The 20,663-nt window shown below is 45.3% G+C and overlaps 1 protein-coding gene across 7 annotated transcripts in view; it reads left to right on the top strand.

Annotated features, from left to right (window-relative positions):
* The window catches only part of GDPD5 (glycerophosphodiester phosphodiesterase domain containing 5), a 110,735-nt gene extending 91,378 nt beyond the window's left edge, over positions 1 to 19,357 (top strand). For all 7 annotated transcript variants that reach the window (XM_068125180.2, XM_078783704.1, XM_068125183.2 and 4 more), the window contains 4 exons: positions 9,129 to 9,276; positions 10,479 to 10,561; positions 17,264 to 17,376; positions 17,594 to 19,357. In XM_068125180.2, coding sequence (XP_067981281.1) covers positions 9,129 to 9,276; positions 10,479 to 10,561; positions 17,264 to 17,376; positions 17,594 to 17,709 — 460 coding nt within the window. In that variant the 3' untranslated portion in view covers positions 17,710 to 19,357. The remainder of the gene's footprint in view (positions 1 to 9,128; positions 9,277 to 10,478; positions 10,562 to 17,263; positions 17,377 to 17,593) is intronic.
* Positions 19,358 to 20,663: the final 1,306 nt, after the last annotated feature.

Consider the following 20,663-nt stretch of genomic DNA (forward strand, 5'->3'; position numbering starts at 1 on the left):
TGATCTTCACCGAAAAAAGGAGGTGGAGATTTTGAGTACTGAGAGAACTGGCTCCCAACTTCTCCAACCAGCAAATGGAGATAACGACCAACAAAACAAAATCACAGTGTTTCATGCCACATAGTTTGAAGGGCAACCAAATTAACACACACACACACACACACACACACATATAATATATATATATATCTATATATATATAAAACACTGTGTGTGTGTGTGTGTGTGTGTGTGTGTGTGTGTGTGTGTGTGTGTGTGTGTGTGTGTGTGTGTGTGTGTGTGTGTAATGTTACTGATAGACTCCTAAACGGAGAGGCTCACGTACTTGATATTTGGCACAGACATGGCCATTGAGCCTGGGAAGAACATGGCCGACCGAAAAATTTATTACATAATATTTTTTTACCATAATTTTTACCTCAGCGCGGAATATTATGACCGGAATCTGACCGGTAGCAGAGCAGCGCGCTGATTCGCTCAGAGCGATCACGTGATGTTCGTTGCCGCCATTAACTCAGTTACGCGTTCGCACGTATTTCAGAGCGAAAAGCGATTGCGTTTTTGCCGGGTACTTCTGCATGATTAGCATTTAGCATGATTTAGCATGATTTAGCATGATTTAGCATAGATAGTAGCATGTTTCACATAGATTTTTTTTCAGCGAGCAGAAGTACCCGGCATTGTACGAATAATATATAGATAGTGCCGTGTCGGGCGGAGTGATGCCGCTGTGGGAGGGACCGAGCAAGGTCGCTGTGGGCGGGACCGAGCGAGGTCGCTGTGGGCGGGACCGAGCGAGGTCGCTGTGGGCGGGACCGAGCGAGGTCGCTGTGGGCGGGACCGAGCGAGGTCGCTGTGGGCGGGACCGAGCGAGGTCGCTGTGGGCGGGGCCGGGCGAGGTCGCTGTGGGCGGGACCGAGGGAGGTCGCTGTGGGCGGGACCGAGCGAGGTCGCTGTGGGCGGGGCCGAGCGAGGCAGCTATGGGCGGGGCCGAGAGAGGTCGCTGTGGGCGGGGCCGAGCGAGGTCTGCGTTAGTGCGTTGCCGTTGCCTGGTATAAAAAGATGGTGCTTGATGCTCTCTGCATCAAGATACGGACTTGATGTCCGTATCTTTACAACAGACATTCCAATGATGATGATGATAAATGTAATACCACTCAAGGAAGGCCCACAACTCAAGAGAGTGGAAAAAAACAATAAAATGAACAAAAATACGGGGAAGGAGAAGCAACCACTCAGAGGAATGACAGAAAATCATTTCCCTTAAATTTACTGTGTTCACCAACTAGCACGACCAGATACAGGACACCAAAATAATTTCCCTTACACATATCGTGTCCACCAACCAGCAAGACGTGTCCACCAACCCCCTCCCCCCCTCTCCTCTCCTCCCCCCCTCCCCCTCCCTCCCCCCCTCCCCCCCTCCCCCCCGTTCCCCTCCCCTCCTCTTCCCCCTCCCCTCCCCTCCCCCACCCGGCAATGCCGGGTACTTCTGCTAGTCATCTATATATATAAAACACAGTTTGTGTGTGTGTGTGTGTGTGTAATGTTACCGATAGACTCCTAAACGGAGAGGCTCACGTGCTTGAATCCACTTACCTCTGGATCAAACTGTATTTCAAATATTCAAACGGTTTTTACATGCTGCCGTCTCCTAGCAACCAATGAAATTTTTCAAAAATATTGTAGTACATTTATTTTTTAATAATGTACCATATTTACGGCAGTATATTTATTTACGCCATGAGTAAGGAAGGAAAATTTCCAGCACGCTGATTCGCTCATTCGCGCTCATTGATGACGATCACGATCACGTGATGACGTGATCACGAATGATGTTCGTGACGCGATCACGTGATGTTCCTTGCCGCCATAAACTCACAGCAAGTAGCATAGATTTTAGCATGATTAGCATTTAGCATGATTTAGTATGATTTAGCATAGATAGTAGCATGTTTCACGTAGATTTTTTTTCAGCGAGGAATATTATACACGGATTCTGACCGGTGGCAGAGCAGTGCGCTGATTCGCTCAGAGCGATCACGTGATGTTCCATCCCCGCCGCCAGTTGGCTTCACTTTTCACCGAGTATGAGCGTTCTATATATTTTCTATTCAGTGTGCCCGACTCGCTCACATACTTGATTTGTGGCATAGACATGGCCATTGGGCCTTCACGGTGTAATTTGTGCGAGGCTTTTGTCCGAGTGAGCTTGAGTCGAGAGGGCGAATGTACGGGTTGGGAATGTACGGGTCTCCCTTCCCCCACCCGGCAACGCCGGTACTGGAGGGCGTCACAGGATCGGTGAGTCTCCAAAACCGCTTCGTGCTGTTGCGAAGATTCAGGACGATGTCGCGATTGTTGTGCTGCTCTCCGAGCATGAGAACTGCAACGTCATTGTTGACTGGCCCTCCCCTTCCCTCCCCCTTCCCCCCCCCCGTCCTCCCTTCCCCCTCCACCCTACCCCCTCCCCCTCCCTTTTCCCCCTCCCCCTCCCTTTTCCCCCTCCCCCTCCCTTTTCCCCCTCCCCCCTACCCCTTCCCCTCCCCCCTACCCTTTCCCCTCCCCCCTACCCCTTCCCCTCCCCCTCCCCTCCACCCTCCCCCTCCCCTCCCACCTCCCCCTTCCCCTCCCCTCCCTCCTCCCCCTCCCCTCCCTCCTCCCCCTCCCCTCCCCCCTCCCCCTACTCCCCTCCCCTCTCCCCCCTGCCCCTCCCCTCCCCCCTCCCACCCCTCTCCCATCCCTCCCCCTACCCCCCTCTCCTCCCCTCCCCCCTCCCCCTCCCCCCTCTTCTCCCTCGCGTTTATACACGGAATGCCGGGTACTTCCCCCCCCTCTTCTCCCCTCCCCCCCTCTCCTTCCCTCCTCCCCTCTCCCCCGTTCCCCTCCCCTCCTCTTCCCCTCCTCTTCCCCCTCCCCTCCCCTCCCCCACCCGGCAATGCCGGGTACTTCTGCTAGTCATCTATATATATAAAACACAGTTTGTGTGTGTGTGTGTGTGTGTGTGTGTGTGTGTGTGTGTGTGTGTGTGTGTGTGTGTGTGTGTGTGTGTGTGTGTGTGTAATGTTACCGATAGACTCCTAAACGGAGAGGCTCTCGTGCTTGATATTTGGCATAGACATGGCCATTGATCCTGGGAAGAACATGGCCGACCTAAAAAAAATTATTTCATAATATTTTTTAACCATATTTTTACCTCAGCGCATTTCAGCGAGGAATATTATGCACGGAATCTGAGGCGGTGGCAGAGCAGCGCGCTGATTCGCTCAGAGCGATCACGTGATGTTCCTTGCCGCCATAAACTCACAGTTACGCGTTCGCACGTAATTCAGAGCGAAAAGCGATTGCGTTTTTGCACATTTCAGCGAGGAACATTGCCATTCACACCACATAGGTTTTTTTTTTCTTTCATCTTTAGATCCATATTTTTTTTCAGCGAGGAATATTATACACGGAATCTGAGGCGGTGGCAGAGCAGCGCGCTGATTCGCTCAGAGCGATCACGTGATGTTCCTTGCCGCCATAAACTCACAGCAAGTAGCATAGATTTTAGCATGATTAGCATTTAGCATGATTTAGCATAGATAGTAGCATGTTTGACATAGATTTTTTTTCAGCGAGGAATATTATACACGGAATCTGAGCCGGTGGCAGAGCAGCGTGCTGATTCGCTCAGAGCGATCACGTGATGTTCCATCCCCGCCGCCAGACCATTGAACATAAAACACAGTTTGTGTGTGTGTAATGTAATGTTAAGCACCTTTGGGCTTCTGGAAAAGCGCTATACAAAATAAATGAATTATTATTATTATTACCTCCCCTCCCCCCTCCGTCCTCCCTTCCCCCCTCCATCCTCCCCTTCCCCCCTTCCCCTCCCCCCTCTCCCTCCCCCCTCCATCCTCCCCTTCCCCCCCTTCCCACCCCCTCCCCCTTCTCACCCCTCCCCCTCCTCCCCTCCCCCTCCTCCCCTCCCCCTCCTCCCCTCCTCCCCTCCCGCCTCCCCCCTCTCCCCCTCCCACCCCCTCCCACCCCTCACCCGCCCCATCCCCCCCTCTTCTCCCCTCTCCTCCTCCCCCTCCCACTGTTCTCCCCTCCCCCCCGTTGCCCTCCCCTCCCCCCCGTTCCCCTCCCCTCCCCTCCCCCGCCCGGCAATGCCGGGTACTTCTGCTAGTATATATATATATATGAACCTTTCAACCTGTGAACCTTTGTCGTGAACCAAATGTGTGTGTGTGTGTGTGTGTGTGTGTGTGTGTGTGTGTGTGTGTGTGTGTGTGTGTGTGTGTGTATGTGTGTATGTGTGTGTGTGTGTGTGTATATATATATATATATATACCAACATATACAATAAACCAGTGTCTCAATGCAATCTCGTCACTTCCATGGTGAAAGAGCTGAGACTTAGAATACTTCAAAATAATTTAATATTTACATTATTTGCTAACTGCTATCATATAGGTATTATATAGATTTGGTATCATGTAGACATAGAGGAACAGTATGTAAAACAAGCTACAGAATAATTATGAGCACTGGCTCATAGGACATGACATTTTGCCAATCCGGAACACATTTCTCACTAACACTGCATTTCCTGTGTGCTGCCATTTTCTTCACCCAACTTGACTTCCAACTTAAAGCTGCCATGTATGACGTGTGTGACTTTACAGAGGGCATTTTTGATGATGTAGTAAGGATGGATTGCATATGATTAGGATTGAAAGGGATGGCTCAAAGGTAATTGGTGAATGCGTGCTCGTTATTACCTCCACCACGGAAGGTGGTTATGTTTTCATCCCTGTTTGTCTGTCTGTCTGTTTGTCGGTGAGCAGGATATCTCAAAGAATTATGGACTGATTCGGACAAAACTTGGTGCACAGGTTGGGTGTGTGCCAAGGCGAATAGATTGGGATTTTGATTAAGATCTGGATCTGGATCTGGATACTAGAATTTTAAATTTCTAAGTGCTTCTTCACCATTGAGAGATTGAGCCAAAAACGATATATAGCATGAAATTTCAAAACATGGATGGTTATGACAAAACTTGATGGATGAGTTGGGGCAGGTGACAAGAACAAGGTGATTAGATTTTGATTAAGGTCCAATGCAGATCCGGCCTATCAGTGGGATGCCAGGCATAAACGTTTCAGCCTGACGAGGTATGCGCTCCACTGGAGGTATGCGCTCTACCGAGTGTGGTTGTAGTTCATTGGATGATTTTGAATGCGTCAGTGAGCGGATTAACTTTAATTGCTCCTTCAATTGGCAAATGTTGCTGTGAATGATTTATGTTGTCTTTCATTATTATTTTTTTTTTTTGTATACAAGATCGAGGCTCGTGTAAGAGCTAACATCAATCACAAAAAAAACTAACGGACACACAAAACCTAACAATAAAGGTAGCGGGAGACAAGATGGGGAGAGGAGAGGGAAGCACACAAGTACAACAGCAGAGAGCAGGGACAACGGAAGATCTGTGGGAGGGAGAGGGCTTGGGGGGAGGAGGCATGGGAGGGAATGCGGGGGGGGGGGGGGAGGATCTCCATCTCCTAATCGCATGTGTTTGCCATTTTTTTTACAAGGTGTGTTTAGGGGATACATTTTCTGGCTTGCTGTATTTGTGTTTGCATACAAATTAAATTCGGTCGTATTTGTTTGTGACATATTTGGTGTCCCTCTCCTACTCTATGGTACAGGGAGTCCTCACTCAAAAACATGGCTGCATTCCTGAAATTCACGATATTAAGGGAAATTACTTTAGGTGAAGTGAATTCCCCATCTATCTATAATTCCAGTAATCTCTGTACGTTTGTACGTCTGTACGTTTGTACGTCTGTTTGTCTGTGACCGCTGTTTCTCGACAACCACGGGTCCGATATACTTTAAACTTGCCAGGTATATTGCTGGGGACCCGAGGATGTGCCTTTTCAAGGTTTGAAATTAATCGGACAAGTACTTACCGAGCTATGGCGATTTAGCCGTTCGCCGTTCGCTTTGGCGTTGCGAATGGACCAAACCATTGCATGTAAATAGAGGGGGGGGTTCTGTGGTCGTTGCGAATGGACCAAACCATTCATGTAAATAGAGGGGGGGGGGGGGTTCTGTGGTCGTTACTGCCACGTGGTTTCAAAGTTTTTTTTTGTTGTTGTTGTTTGCACGCATGTTTTTTTGCACCCACGTACGGGCACGCCCTAGGATGTTTACACACACACACCCCTACACAAATTTTTTTTTTTTTTTTTTTTTGGCAAGGAACGGGCACCCACGTACGGGCACGTCCTAGCTTATATATAGTACGGGCATGCCCTAGTATATATTAATGTCAATATGGGAGAAGTGGGTGGGATGAGGTTAGGTTCCAGGGAAAAGTTTATTTTCCCAATAAAGACCATTGTATCCATCAAATACAGTCCAATTATTAAATGATTTTAAACACTTTAATACAGCCGACTGGGTGAAGGTGGAGGACTGGTGTGGGTTAGGCAGTCAGAGTTAGGGTGAGGGATGATTGGCCACCTCCTCCTCTTGCTTCTCTTGCTTTTCTTGCTTCTCCAGCTGAGTTCCAAGAGGAAAAAAAGCATCAAGTGGATTGCTTTCAAGTCAAGTGGATCAAGTGAATGCCGAGCTAGCTCGACGCAGTAGTAGTAGTAGTAGCAGTAGGATTGCTTTGCTTTTTTTTGTTCTGCATATATTTCCTTATGACAACTTATGCCATCAATAACTGCCCTGGACCCCATTGAACTACGATGTCTGGATCGTTCTCGCCGAAGATTTTTTTTTTTTTTCGCTCATGACCCAAGCATTGATACAACCAACACATATGCAAAATTTGGTGGAGATCAGGCTGACCCTGTTTTTTTCTATGATTTTCAGATGTACATCCATATACCACATGCAGAGAATTGCCTTATTTATATAGTACTAGGGCATGCCCGTACTATATCTATATCTAAAATTATATCCCCCCCCCCTCTATTTACATGAAATGGTTTGGTCCAAAGCGAACGACTTGCGAGTACGGTGACAATCCCCCCCCCCCCCCCCCCCCCTCTATTTACATGAAATGGTTTTGTCCAAAGCGAACGGCTTGCGAGTACGGTGACAATCCCCCCCCCCCTCTATTTACATGAAATGGTTTGGTCCAAAGCGAACGGCTTGCGGAGTTTGGTAAAGAAATCGCCATAGCGTGCCCAAACGCGCAGGAAAGCGAAAGAATCACAAATTAGTTTTTATTAGTTTTAAAACATAGTTTAACGCCAACATAGCGCCAACATAGTTGTGAAATAAATGAATACGCTCTCAAATGTGCCGTCCGAGGCAGAGTCTGTTCGCCACGTTCGGCACACGTGATAGCTCGCTGCTCTCTGATTGGTTGAATCGTTTTTTGGACATAGCTCGGTAACTACTTGTCCGATTAATTTCAAACCTTGAAAAGGCACATCCTCGGGTCCCCAGCAATATACCTGGCAAGTTTAAAGTATATCGGACCGGTAGTTGTCGAGAAACAGCGGTCACAGACAAACATACATACATACATACATACAAACATACAAACATACAAACATACAAACATACACACAGAGATTACTGGAATTATAGATAGATGACACTTTGTTTTCTAGATGTATTGTATTTGTGTCAATTTTTATGTTGTCCATTTTGTTAGTCCACCCTGTACGAATGTGCACTTGGCACACCGATCTCGGCCAAATTCCATTTGAATGTTGTCGGAGTACTGTTTCACTAATTTCAATCCTGCAAATTTTTCATCATTCGGTGCGAAGAGAGTCATCCATATACAGTAGATGTCACCTTTGTTTGAATGTTCTTCTAATTGATGTTTGGATGTTGTATCCATGTTCTTGCTAATCAATGACGTTGCTCAGTGGGTTTAGAGCCAGACAAAATAGGAGGAGGGAAAGGCTGCCATCTTGAAAGATGTCAGCTTCCAAGCAGTCCAAATGTGCCAAGTCCAAATGCTTCCAAGCAGTCCAAATGTGCCAAGTCCAAATGCTTCCAAGCAGTCCAAATGTGCCAAGTCCAAATGCTTCCAAGCGGTCCAAATGTGCCAAGTCCAAATGCTTCTGAGCAGTCCAAATGTGCCAAGTCCAAATGCTTCCAAGCAGTCCAAATGTGCCAAGTCCAAATGCTTCCAAGCAGTCCAAATGTGCCAAGTCCAAATGCTTCCAAGCAGTCCAAATGTGCCAAGTCCAAATGCTTCCAAGCAGTCCAAATGTGCCAAGTCCAAATGCTTCCAAGCAGTCCAAATGTGCCAAGTCCAAATGCTTCCAAGCAGTCCAAATGTGCCAAGTCCAAATGCTTCCAAGCAGTCCAAATGTGCCAAGTCCAAATGCTTCCAAGCAGTCCAAATGTGCCAAGTCCAAATGCTTCCAAGCAGTCCAAATGTGCCAAATCCAAATGCTTCCAAGCAGTCCAAATGTGCCAAATCCAAACGGAGGCCCATTCATTTGTTTTCCATCACATAGAGTGAGGCCTGGCCAACACGAGGATTGTACACAGGCCCCTTTCAGTCTCCACAGTCAGCTTCTGAGGACGGCCAGGACTTCGAATGAAGAAAGCGCCACCATTCCTTAGCGCCTCGACGGTCGCAGCTCCCGTGGCGCGGCTTTGCCGGGCTCAAACAGAATAAAACTCGCATGAATCGGCTGTGGTCGCGTCGTCCTGTCGCCATTTGCACATCGATCATCCCCACCGTGTCTCGACGAGCGGAGGCCATTGTGTGCCGGTTCCCTCGCCATATTCCCTCACCAGGCCTGGCGGTGGTATGCTCTCTACTGAGTGCCGTTCTCGTTGTCGATGTATCGGTTGTGTACAGTGTACGGTATCAAGTCGTTGGGAGCGATGCTCCTCGATTTCCTCTTCCCTTGCAGAGCAAATTGACAATTATACAATTTATTTCAGAAAATATCAACTTTGCAAAATAAATTCATTCATGCAATTAAATATTTAAAAGTCCTAAACCATAGATAAGTCGATTCTGAGTAGAAGTTGACGCTCACATTACCGGGAAGAAGTATTGGCTTTTTCGCCCAAAAATATGGCATATTTATAGTGTGTGTGTGTGTGTGTGCGTGTGCGTGTGTGCGCGTGCGTGTGTGTGCGTGCAGCGGATATGCAAGAAGTAACATTTCCACAAACGCGTACACGGTGGACGCCGTGTGGCTTTTTTCACTCCTGTGGTGTGCTGGTGTCACTTCAGTCACCACAAACGCCGCTCACCTTTTCAGCTCTCTGCAACAACCGACTTGGCTCTTGGTGAGTTTCCCCTTTCCTGTGTACGGTCTTAATTGGGCAACATTCCGTAAGGTGTGCCGTCATTGTTTGGTGAGACGGTTCTTGCTCTCCATCGAGTATCATCGGTGTCTCCGCACAGCAAGCCGAGGCAAAATGCTTCCTTTTGATTGCGTGCTTACTAATTACCTCCACCACCAAAGGTGTGTGACATGGATGAATCGATTAATTTTTGGTGAACATCCGGATCCGAGAAGTTTTTACGTGATTCTTCACTATTGAGAAATGAGATGGGGCCAAAACGATATAATAAAGCATGATATCTCAAAAAGTTGTGGACGGATTATGAGGAACTAGGGAAATGGGTTGGTTAGTTGACAAGAACAATCTGATTCAATTTTGCTTCAGGTCCAGATCCAGATCTGGCCTATCGATGGGATACAAAACATAAACTGGTCAGCGTGGTGGAGGTGTGCGCTCTTCTGAGTGCCTTTCTAGTTTACTATCGAGTCTCATTTAAAGTTCTTATTTATTTATTTACTTTTTAAATTAATCTTTTTTTTTTTTGCCCTTTTATGAAACCTGGTGTTGGGCTAGCGGCTAGGGTGCCGGCTTGGGATCCTACGATCCTGGGTTCGAATCCCGGTCGATCGCTGAATTAACGCCAGGGGGGTTGACTCAGCCTGTCATCCTTCCGAGGTCGGCTAATTGAGTACCAGTTCACTGGTAATTCCCTGTTTGTCGTTAAAGGCGGCAAAAAGGGTTGGCGTCAGGAAGGGCATCCGGCCGTAAAACATTGCTTCAAAAAGGGGACCGAAAAACAACAACAACCACGGTTCCCGAAAAAGGCCAACCCCCGCTTTGCGGGGAAAAATGGCCTCTAAAGGTGGTTATTTTTTTATTTATTTATATGGAACCCATGCCTCCTTACTTTCTGGCCTGGAATGGGATAGCGAACAACACTATATATTACATATAATTATATCATATGATCATATCCACTTTTGCTTCTTTCGCTGCTCGCATTATGCCAACCTGTTCGTTGCTACCCCTTTACCATACCAGTCCGTGTCATTCCCATATCCACCTGTTTCCAACCTCTTTGTTGTCAGTATGTTCCACTTTCCATTATTTGGCTCTTTTACAAGCCCGGATGTTGCATTAATACGACTTAACATTGCATTGATCTGATCACGTGATAACCAGCACACCGTTCTGTTCCTCAGACGCCAGAGCAGTACAGAACATTGTGGATATTGACAGATGTCATCTCCATATTCATTGTTATCGTCATATTCAGGCTGCACAGGTGAGTCATCGTCTTTTGCTTCATGGATTTTAACCCTTTATTGTGCCCACACGATGGCTTTACAATGCTCACCCTTTATCGCTGTCTCAAATGCATTTGTTTATTGTTTTCAGGCCTTTCAAGGCCAATGGTGGAGCTTGCACATCAACCATGTGCAAGAATAAGCCATTGACAAGCAATGGTGTAATGTTCCACGAATTAAGAGGACATTATAGTAAACTATGAGCAAACACTTCGATCACAATTTTTTTTTTTTTTTTTGTGTACAAGATCGAGGCTCATGTAAGAGCTAACATTAATGACTAAAAAACGGACACATAAGACGAAATAAAGGGAGCGGGAGACAAGATGGGGAGAGAGGGGGAAGCAAACAAGTACAACATTTGAGAGCAGGGACATCGGGAGATCTGTGGGAGGGAGAGAGCTTGGGGGGAGGAGGTATGGGAAAGGGGGTGAGAGGTAAAAAAAAAAACAAAAAAAAAACACAAGGACACTGCTAGGACTTCCAGGAAAGAAGTCTGTATTTCAAAAAAAGTGGATCTGGGGTGAATTAACGGGGGTAGAAAAGATCAAGGTTTTGGATGGGGGAAGATACGAGATGGTGGTGAACAGCTGCTTTAAAGACCTGGAGGGAGGAGTGGGATTGAAGAGAGTGAGGGAGTTTGTTTCAGAGGCGGGAGAAAAGGGGAATGAAAGAATGAAGGTGAGCAGAGAGCCTTGATTTTGGCAGTTTAACCATGAGAGGGTTGCTGGCAGATCTTGTGCGACCTGTAGGAATACTTGGGGGGCAGAGCATACATAGAGCTGGGGGAGCAAGGCCAGAGAGGAGTCGGCAGAAGGCAGAAAGACCACCAACCTGCCTGCGGTGAGGGAGTGAAAGGCCCTCTGAGTTAGCTTCATTGCGGGAGATTCCAATGATTCTGAAAGCTTTGGTTTCAACAGCGTGAAGCCGATCTAGGTGTGCGGCAGGAGCACCGCCCCAGGCGAGAGAGCAGTATTCCATTGAGCTGCGGATGAAAGCCTTGTATGTGGTGAGAAGCTCAGGTGTGCCAAGGAAGGACTTCACACGACGGAGGATGCCCAGTCGGCGACTGGCTTTGGAGGCCAGATTGGAAATGTTTTTTTTCCAGGAAAGATCATGGCAGATAGTGAGACCCAAGAGATTGAGTGACAGAACATGGGATTTATACTTGGGTTTCCCACATCATGAGCAAGGGGTTCAGGTGGGACTACGAACAGGCTGACCCGGCTTTATTTCCTGTCATCGTTGTGTTGGATTGATTGAAGTATTTTTGTTTTTTATTTCCTAAATTTTCTGCTGCATTAGTCCCACCACTCCCCAACACAACTCAATGAATTATGGGAAATTAAAAAAAGAAACATTTTCATGATGAACTTAAATGTAAATGAATTCCCCAACTTTGACCATTTTTATTCATTGTGTGGCACAGGATATGATGACACTAATAAAGCATCAATGTTTTCACCAAATATGAACATCGTCCCTTAGGGACTTATTGTGAACAACCTGTTTAATGTGACCACCGTTTTGCCTTTAAACTTCCTCAAAACTGACGGATGAAACTCGGCAACTCCTCGCCCATTGAGTTGCACAATTCTGCAACTGCCTTCCCAGCTCAATGAGAATTGTTGGTGTTCTATTGCCCCAGTCAGTTCTGGTTGAACAGACCAGCAGCATGGAGATAGCCGATCCATCCCACAGGAGCGACTCAGAGATCCCTCACATCCAAGATGTTGTGCTCTTGCTTATGGGAATCCAGGACCGTGCAGTCTTCCATGATGTGGGTTATTGTGTGTGGAGCAGCCTGACAAGTGTCGGCGGTGGTGTCGTCGAGTCTATGTTTGCAGTGTAAAAGTTGTGGGTGGTGTCCACAGTGAAAGGTGAACACTATCAGACCTGGGGAGTAGCTTCTCTGTGTCATCGATGGGTGGGGGCTTTGTGCCCAAGATACTGTTTGGGCCCAGGTTGGTTTATGTGGATTTGGGATATGTGGATGTGTTTTTTGTAGTGTCCATTGTTTGGTGGGGGGATGTTACGAAAAATGACATTATAGTGTCTTTGTGGTATAATTTAAATGTGATGGAGGCCAAATCTTCCCCCCACTTCCATGCTGATTTATCGGAGGAGCGCGGTCATGGTCAGAGCACCGATCGGTCCACATGGACTGGCCCACTCCATGAGAGTTTGTGGCCTTTGTGTAGAGACTTGGCTCCTCGAGTGTCTCCAATAGCTCTTTTGTAAACCTTTAAGAGGAAAACAAACGCATAATTTTTGGCCCACCTTGTACTATAATCCACCTTGTAAATGAGCGATTCGTTCAGGAAAGTCTCCTCATGAATGAAAGACTGCAAGTTGTGTTTTCAACATGAACAGAAATTGAATACCAAAGATTTATGCTCATATCTCTGATCTCAGAGATGTTTTGGAATTAAATTTTTTGGGAAAATCCCGACTCCACTTTTTCTTCTTCATTCATATGCAGCACAAGGCTGAGGGGTAGCATCATTGGCTGAGGCTGTGGATGTGCTGCTGATGCAATGCCCTCTGATGGTTAGGGCAGGAATTTTGAACTTGCCCATGGTGCCGGCGATAGTTTGCCTCCTCTCATTAGGACATAATGGGATGTTTAACATCCACCAACGAATGTTGGCAGATGTTTAACATTCATCTGAGTACCAGCACACACATTTGATGAATCACCATGTAGTCAGGTTCACTATGTTTTTTTCGTTCAAAATTTTTGGAGATTAGCAAAACTATACATTTTTGGAATATTCAGAGCATGAGGAATCCAAAAATTAATGTTCGCATTTGCGTAGACACCTTTGCGAAAATGACACTCAGGACAGTGATGAAGATCTGTAAAAGCATATTCCTGAACGGTATAGACCTCGTAGATCCTGTGTATAGGACTTATGGTTCAATCTGATACTAACAAGGCTGCTTTCTTACTTTATAAACTCATACCTATAACTTCAAAGGACTTGCAATTTCATGTATTATGTAATACAGTTATATCACAAATATAAAGACAATGGTTTTCAATTACCTTTGTTTGTTGCTTTTCTATAATCCTGAGCACTATTTTGAGGCCTCTATTGGATTCCTTGACCCAGAAAACATAGGATTAGCATATTTAATTAAGTTTCTAGGTTGACTAGAAGCCGAGATAGCGCAAAATATGTATTTTATGGTGGCCATTTTGAAAATCCAAAATGGCGGCCATGCAGGTGTCTGTGAAAATGCCAACATTGATTTTCGGATTCTCCATACTCTGATGATTCCAAAAATCTACAGGTTTGCTAATCTCCCAAAATTTTGAACGAAATTATATTTGTTAACATAGTGAACCTGACTATCTTCATCACTGTCCTGAGTGTCATTTTCGCAAAGGTGTCTACGCAAATGCCAACATTAATTTTTGGATTCCTCATGCTCTGAATATTCCAAAAATGTAGAGTTTTGCTAATCTCCAAAAATTTTGAACGAAATTATATTTGTTAACATGGTGAACCTGACTAATGCCTGTAAAACACTGGGATGACTGTTTATAGCTGGATCAGGATTCAAACCCAGGCTAGACAGCTTAGAAGGGAGAGTGCGTACCTCTCGAGTCTAGACTCGAGACCATCCTGTTAGTCCCGCCTCTCAACTCCACTTAAACCGCTAGATCGGTGCTTCATATTCTGGGCGTTGCAATACATTGTACAGTGTGTTTTAAAAATCCAGAATCATAGGGAATACTGTGTATGTGTGTGTATGTATGTATGTATGTATGTATGTATGTATGTATGTATGTATGTAAGCATACACCTTGACCTTATAAAAAAAAAAGGAAAAAAATCAAACATTTAAACAGCCTTGGACGCGCACCTTGACCCCACGGCCAAGTCCATAAAGACTGTCCCATTGGCATACACATGCACTTCAACCCAAAGGCTGAAGCACATGGTCAATCAAAACACATGCATCCTGACCCCGAAGGTCCAGAATGCATGGTCGTACAATTGGACCCCTCCTCCATAGGAGTGAGTTCCCATGACTTCAACAAAGTTCCAGCCCTGTTTTGGGGCCACAGGGAAGGCCTGCCTTTTTTGCTATGAACAAAGGTAAAAAGTCAAACATTTGAACAGCCTTGGACATGCACCTTGTCCCCATGGCCAAGGCACAACGTCAACAAGGCTGTCCCAATAACAATACACATGCGCCTCAACCCCAAGGGGGAAGCACATGGTCATTCAAACACATGCATCATGCCCCCGAAGGGCCACAATGCATGGTCATACAATTGGGACCACTCCTCTTAATAGGAGTAAGACCCCTTGATCCACCGACAGGGCATTACTCCTGCCAGGTCCGATTTGCATGCAGGTCTACCAGCCCTGTTTTGGGGCCACAGGGAAGGCCTGCCTTTTTTGCTATGAAAAAAGGTAAAAAGTCAAACATTTGAACAGCCTTGGACGTGCACCTTGACCCCATGGCCAAGGCACAACGTCAACAAGGCTGTCCCAATAACAATACACATGCGCCTCAACCCCAAGGTGGAAGCACATGGTCATTCAAACACATGCATCATGCCCCCGAAGGGCCACAATGCATGGTCATACAATTGGGACCACTCCTCTTAATAGGAGTAAGACCCCTTAATCCACCGACAGGGCATTACTCCTGCCAGGTCCTATTTGCATGCAGGTCTACCAGCGTTTTGGGCCCGCCGGGAAGGCCTGCCTTTTTTACAATGAAAAAAGGTAAAAAGTCAAACATTCGAACAGCCTCGGACGTGCACCTTGACCCCATGGCCAAGGCACAACGTCAACAAGGCTGTCCCCATAACAATACACATGCGCCTCAACCCCGAGGGGGGAGCGCATGGTCATTCAAACGCATGCATCATGCCCCCGAAGGGCCACAATGCATGGTCATACAATTGGGACCACTCCTCTTAATAGGAGTGAGACCCCTTAATCCACCAGCAGGGCATTACTCCTGCCAGGTCCGATTTGCATGCAAGCCTGCGAGCCCTCATCAGGACGGCACACTGCAAAAAAATCTAACCAATGAGGACCAAACTCGTCTATTAAGTGAATCAAGGCACCTCCTAGCTTTAATGGTGAGCACCAGCCACGGATGGTGCAGTATGCCGTCCGGATGAGGGAAAATAAGCCCGAAATATATATATATATATCTATATATATTGTTGTTGTTTTTTTTCTAGACGATGCCTTTGAGTTGGGGAGGACATCGTGGACTGATAGGGCCCCACGTAGTCCAGATTTAACATCGCTTGAATTTTTTTCTTTGGGGACACCTGAAATCTGATTTATACCACGAGACCACATACTATTGAGGACCTAAATAATGTAATCAGAAATGAATGAGCTAAACTCAATGAGCCAATGTTGAGAAGTGCTCAAATAAACCTAGGTATAAGAATTGATACATGTAAGTGGTTTGCAATTTGAACAATTATTTCAACAAAGATGTAAAATAAATATCCCTATGATTTTGTACTTTTCAAACACCCTGCGCACTCACTATTTATCTTTTATTTGAATGTGAAGCAACTGAGCGATGTAAAACGATTTTATTATCCATTTAAAGCCAAATTTGATTTAATCCCCAAATCTTCCATAAAAAAGTGTCCTTCAATTGCATCAAGTGCAATTGTAGCTTCATTAAAAACAGCAACCAGTCAGATGAGCAGATAGAGGAACTGTTTAAAATCAAATCTGCAGTTATCTGCTGTAATTTGCTTCATTGAAAAGGTTTTTTTTATTGACTTGAAATGGTCTCTGTGATGCAGCTATAAGAAAATCTCATGAGTATATTCTGGCCACACGTGGCTCGTAAGGAGGAGGTGGAAAAACTAACAGGAGGAAAAACATCATAGAAGACCTTTGGAGGTGGAGATGGATAGAGCATGTGCGGTGCATGCGGAATGAAAAATGGTGTAAAGGGCAATATTCTGGGCACCTGACGGGAAGAGAAGGGGAGGACGGCCACAAGAGACCTGGCGATGCACCCTTAAGAAACCCTTAAGAAGGAAACTACAAATCTAAAAAAGTTTTTCTGGTGTTGTATAGAAATCTGATTAGGTAGTGTCAAGAATAATCCATTCAGATCTGGTCACGTTGCAACTTAAAGGGTGTATCTGCATTAGAGAAGCTTCGTTATGGAGAGCTGGGCGATGTGGTCTGGCCAAGACAAGTTGTGACCGACGTAGGTCTTGAGCTCCATGGTCTGTACCTGCCCCGGGAGTTATCAAAAGAGGTTGACTGGGTGGTAATCAATCCTTGCGGAATGACAGTGATAGGATTGAAGGACATGTTGTAGGTAGCTGACGACTTCTTTTATTTTAACTGCAGAGATGATACGGCTGATATTACCAGCAGCTTAAAATAATTAGAATATACAGGGAAATTTGTGTTACTTTAAACAAGATAGGGTAGGCCTGTGATACGGTGTGTATCTCCTATCTCCCCCACAAACACCCCTTTACCACATATGCCATGTCTGTTCGTAGAACCCCTCCCCCTCCTTTACCGCATTGCAGAACTATCACCTGATGTGTTACCCGTTTGTGACCATAAGTAACACCATACGCCGATTATGGGCCCCGAAGGAGGCTTAATGACTATCGTAGCCATCTGTCACGATTTGTCTTTCTACTTGGTGTGCAGGTGGCGCTTCAGCACTCTGAGAAGGATGGACCCGGAGCATGTGGCCCTGAGCACGGTGGTGCGTCGGTGCAACCGAGATGTCAATACGATGAAGAAGAAACTTATCTTCTTCGGTGAGTGAAGGTTTCACATCCACCTCCTGTGCCGATAATGTGGTTTTGGGTTTCTGCCTGTTGCATACTATGTTCTTATGTGTTGCTTACATGTTTTTTTTTTAAAGCAAAGTACAACCAAGTTGAACATCCTTTATTTTCCTATTTCTTTCCACATCATCATTCATTCTTTCTGTCTTTGCTCTACACAACTTCTCTCCTTGTTTGCTTCCTTCAGATGATGATTTGATGGTGTCAGATGATACCAGCTATGTAGATACCAGCACAGCAGCAGCAATTGATACCAGCTATGTGGGGGATGAAATACACATCGACGGAGACAGAGATTATTAACGGTGCCACGAGAGACCGAGGCGCGCCATCATGGAAAAACGTTTTGCCGGAAAATTCAAAGATGAGATGAGACCACACTTTCATTTTTGCAGTATACAGAGCAGGATTAATCATCTCAGTCATTCGCCAAACTGTTCCTGAAACATCTTTTGCAACTCTTTTAACTTCGTACATCCTGAGTTGGAATGCAGGACAGCAGCAGTGATATGTGCATGTGAATCTTTACAATTCATCTTCTTCATTTGGGAGAAATGTTACTGCACAATTTTTGGCCTCTGGCTTGTTTGTGACAAACTCTGACCCCATTTTGTGATGCTTATACCAACGTCACTGGAGTTAGAGAAACGTCCAGCGATATGTCCATCAGTTTTCGTACTGATTTCTGGTGTTTTAAAGTCCTGTATTTAGACATCTTTGCATTGACGCAAAGTTTCATCTGTTGTGGAGTAAGGCCTCAGTCGAATTTGAGGCAAGGGTTGTAGATCGATCTTCCAAATTCCTCAATTTGGTCACTGCACTTGTTATTAAAATGATACGTGCTACAATGTATGCATATATCTTTGCAAGTTTAAATGCAGATAAAGTCTAAATTCCTTTGAGGTTGTTTTGATTTATTTTTTTTCTTCTCGTAATTCATCAAATCATATTTGGGGAAAGTTGGCGCAGGTTTACTTTTTATCTGCTCTCGTAATGGTCAACTTTGCAAAGGTTAACTTCATATAAACAAGGAACGATACCATTATTTTGTAAAAAAAAAAAAAAAAAAAAAATTACATTTTTTTCCCCATATCTTTCTGCCTATTTACACCGAGACATTGGACATTGAGATATCCAGGCATAGAGAAATATCCAGTGCAGCCGAAGCCGCATCTACAGAAGTCACATTTACCCGCTATACGGTAGGGCTTCCCTCACGCCGGAAGGACGTGATCGACGCTGCTGTTGGGGGATTTTGGAAGAAACTGTTGCTTCATTGTCTCTTTTTCCAGAAAGAAAACATTTCAGTATTATCAGCTGTTTTATGATTATTTGGTTTGATTTTCAAGCTCAAAGTGAACATGGGTTACTAAGGGCCTGCAGAATCGGATGTGGGTGTCTGGGTTGGAGGTGGGGGTCTTGTACACGTCATGTCAGTCATCTCTCCGAATCTAAAATATCCATGGACTGGAGACTGGGACTCGTTTTCCAAAGCGCAGGGCACGCAGGACTTTCTTGACTTCCGGCCTGCCATTCCTGGTAAATGTATCCAATTATTGAGAAAAGACGAGGGTTCTTTACCTGTTAGCCAACCCATTGGACAGTAGTACAATTGTCGAGATGATTGTTGTTTGCAGATTATTTATAAGGGTACCAAAAGCCTTCTGTTAAAAAAATGTTTTATGTATGTGTTTGTACAATGCAACACTGACGTCTTCTGGCATTTCAACCTATCACCATTTTGTGTTGATTAATAGATTAATTTTTACTTCCTGGTTGGTGTACTGTTCTGTGCAAGCATTGAGTAAAAGTGTTTAAAGTGGTTTGAATTCTGCCTTGGCAAGTACTTATGGCACAATGAAAGTTTATTGAGTTTATTTTGTATTTTGCACTGTACAAAATCATCTGTAATTATAACAATGACCGTTTCAATAAAGTTTACCTAAAGAAATCGTTGTTTTTTTTTGTATAATGTTAGCAACAGTCTTCTGTCCTCACCCAATCTGTTGTTTTCTCAATCAATGTTTACCCCGACTGGCTACCACTCCGCAGAGTTGGCGACTCAAGTTGGTCGTACTCGAGTTCAAAAATTCTGCGACTTGACACGGACTGACGAAATTTACTTGAGACTCGGACTTGGTGTCTGGGAACCCTGCGACTTATTTGCGGCTTGCATTTATAATGACTTGTTGACAATGTTTGGAAAATAAAATGGGGTTTAAAATAAATGGTAACTTATTTTCCATCATGGGCGTGCCAGGTTCGGTCAATGATGACGTATACTGTGTACATGTGCATTTGCAGCGTACCAGGGCCGTGCGGATATGAGGAGTAAATTTACCATTAATTAATATGTGCTGGGACCAAACAAAAATGTCCACTGTATGAAGCTGACAAATAAAAACTTGAGTCAAACAGCTTTTAAGATTGCAATAAATGAGGCCCTGTGTCCTGAATTCCTTGATAGCTTTCACTCCAAGTGGTTTATAAGTAAACTAGTGGGGTCACCCGTGGGAATCCCACGGGCATGGACGTGTGTGACATTTGGACATCGTGAGTTTGATGCTGCACCTGCACATTCAGTTTTACAAAATGGTTACTGGCAATTTATGAGATCCACAAATGATGTAATCTACACAATGTGTTTACTTCTGATAACATGTGAATGCATTTGCGTGCACATGGGAAATACAGTTTGAAATGTGTGATTACATCTCATGTAAAATGTGACTTTAAGAGCTCAAATCCTCTCCCTCCCCGCCCCCATCCCTCCCACATCACACACACTGCACCAGGGAGTGGATCACCCACACACATGGGGGAGTGGGTCACAGACACACATGGGACAGTGGGTCACACAACCAGATGTGGAACTTGACACAAGTTGAAGACTGAAGTAATGCCACGGTGACTTGAGTCTTGGCTTGTTGACATCTCTGCTTGACTTGATCATGTTTATCTTTCCTTTTATCGATAATGTGCTAAAGCGTCCATTATCCTGGTAGTCTTGAGGGATCCATCGAGATGCCGTCGAGTATTTGTCTGGCTTGAAGCCCACCATCTGTTCTACTGCCCAGTCCACTATATGGTAATATCTGTGCATGACATTGCCCTGGACACATTTCTCAACAACGTCTCCTCTCCTCTCTCCATCAGTTCATACATCAATGCCTCCAGATTTCTTACCACTACATCTCATCCCTGGTACAATAATTCGTGCAGTGAAGAAATTGTCAGAAAGCAACTGCTTCAGGCAT

This window comes from Myxine glutinosa, chromosome 8 (assembly GCF_964187855.1).
Source record: "Myxine glutinosa chromosome 8, kmMyxGlut1.1, whole genome shotgun sequence".
Taxonomy (NCBI): domain Eukaryota; kingdom Metazoa; phylum Chordata; class Myxini; order Myxiniformes; family Myxinidae; genus Myxine; species Myxine glutinosa.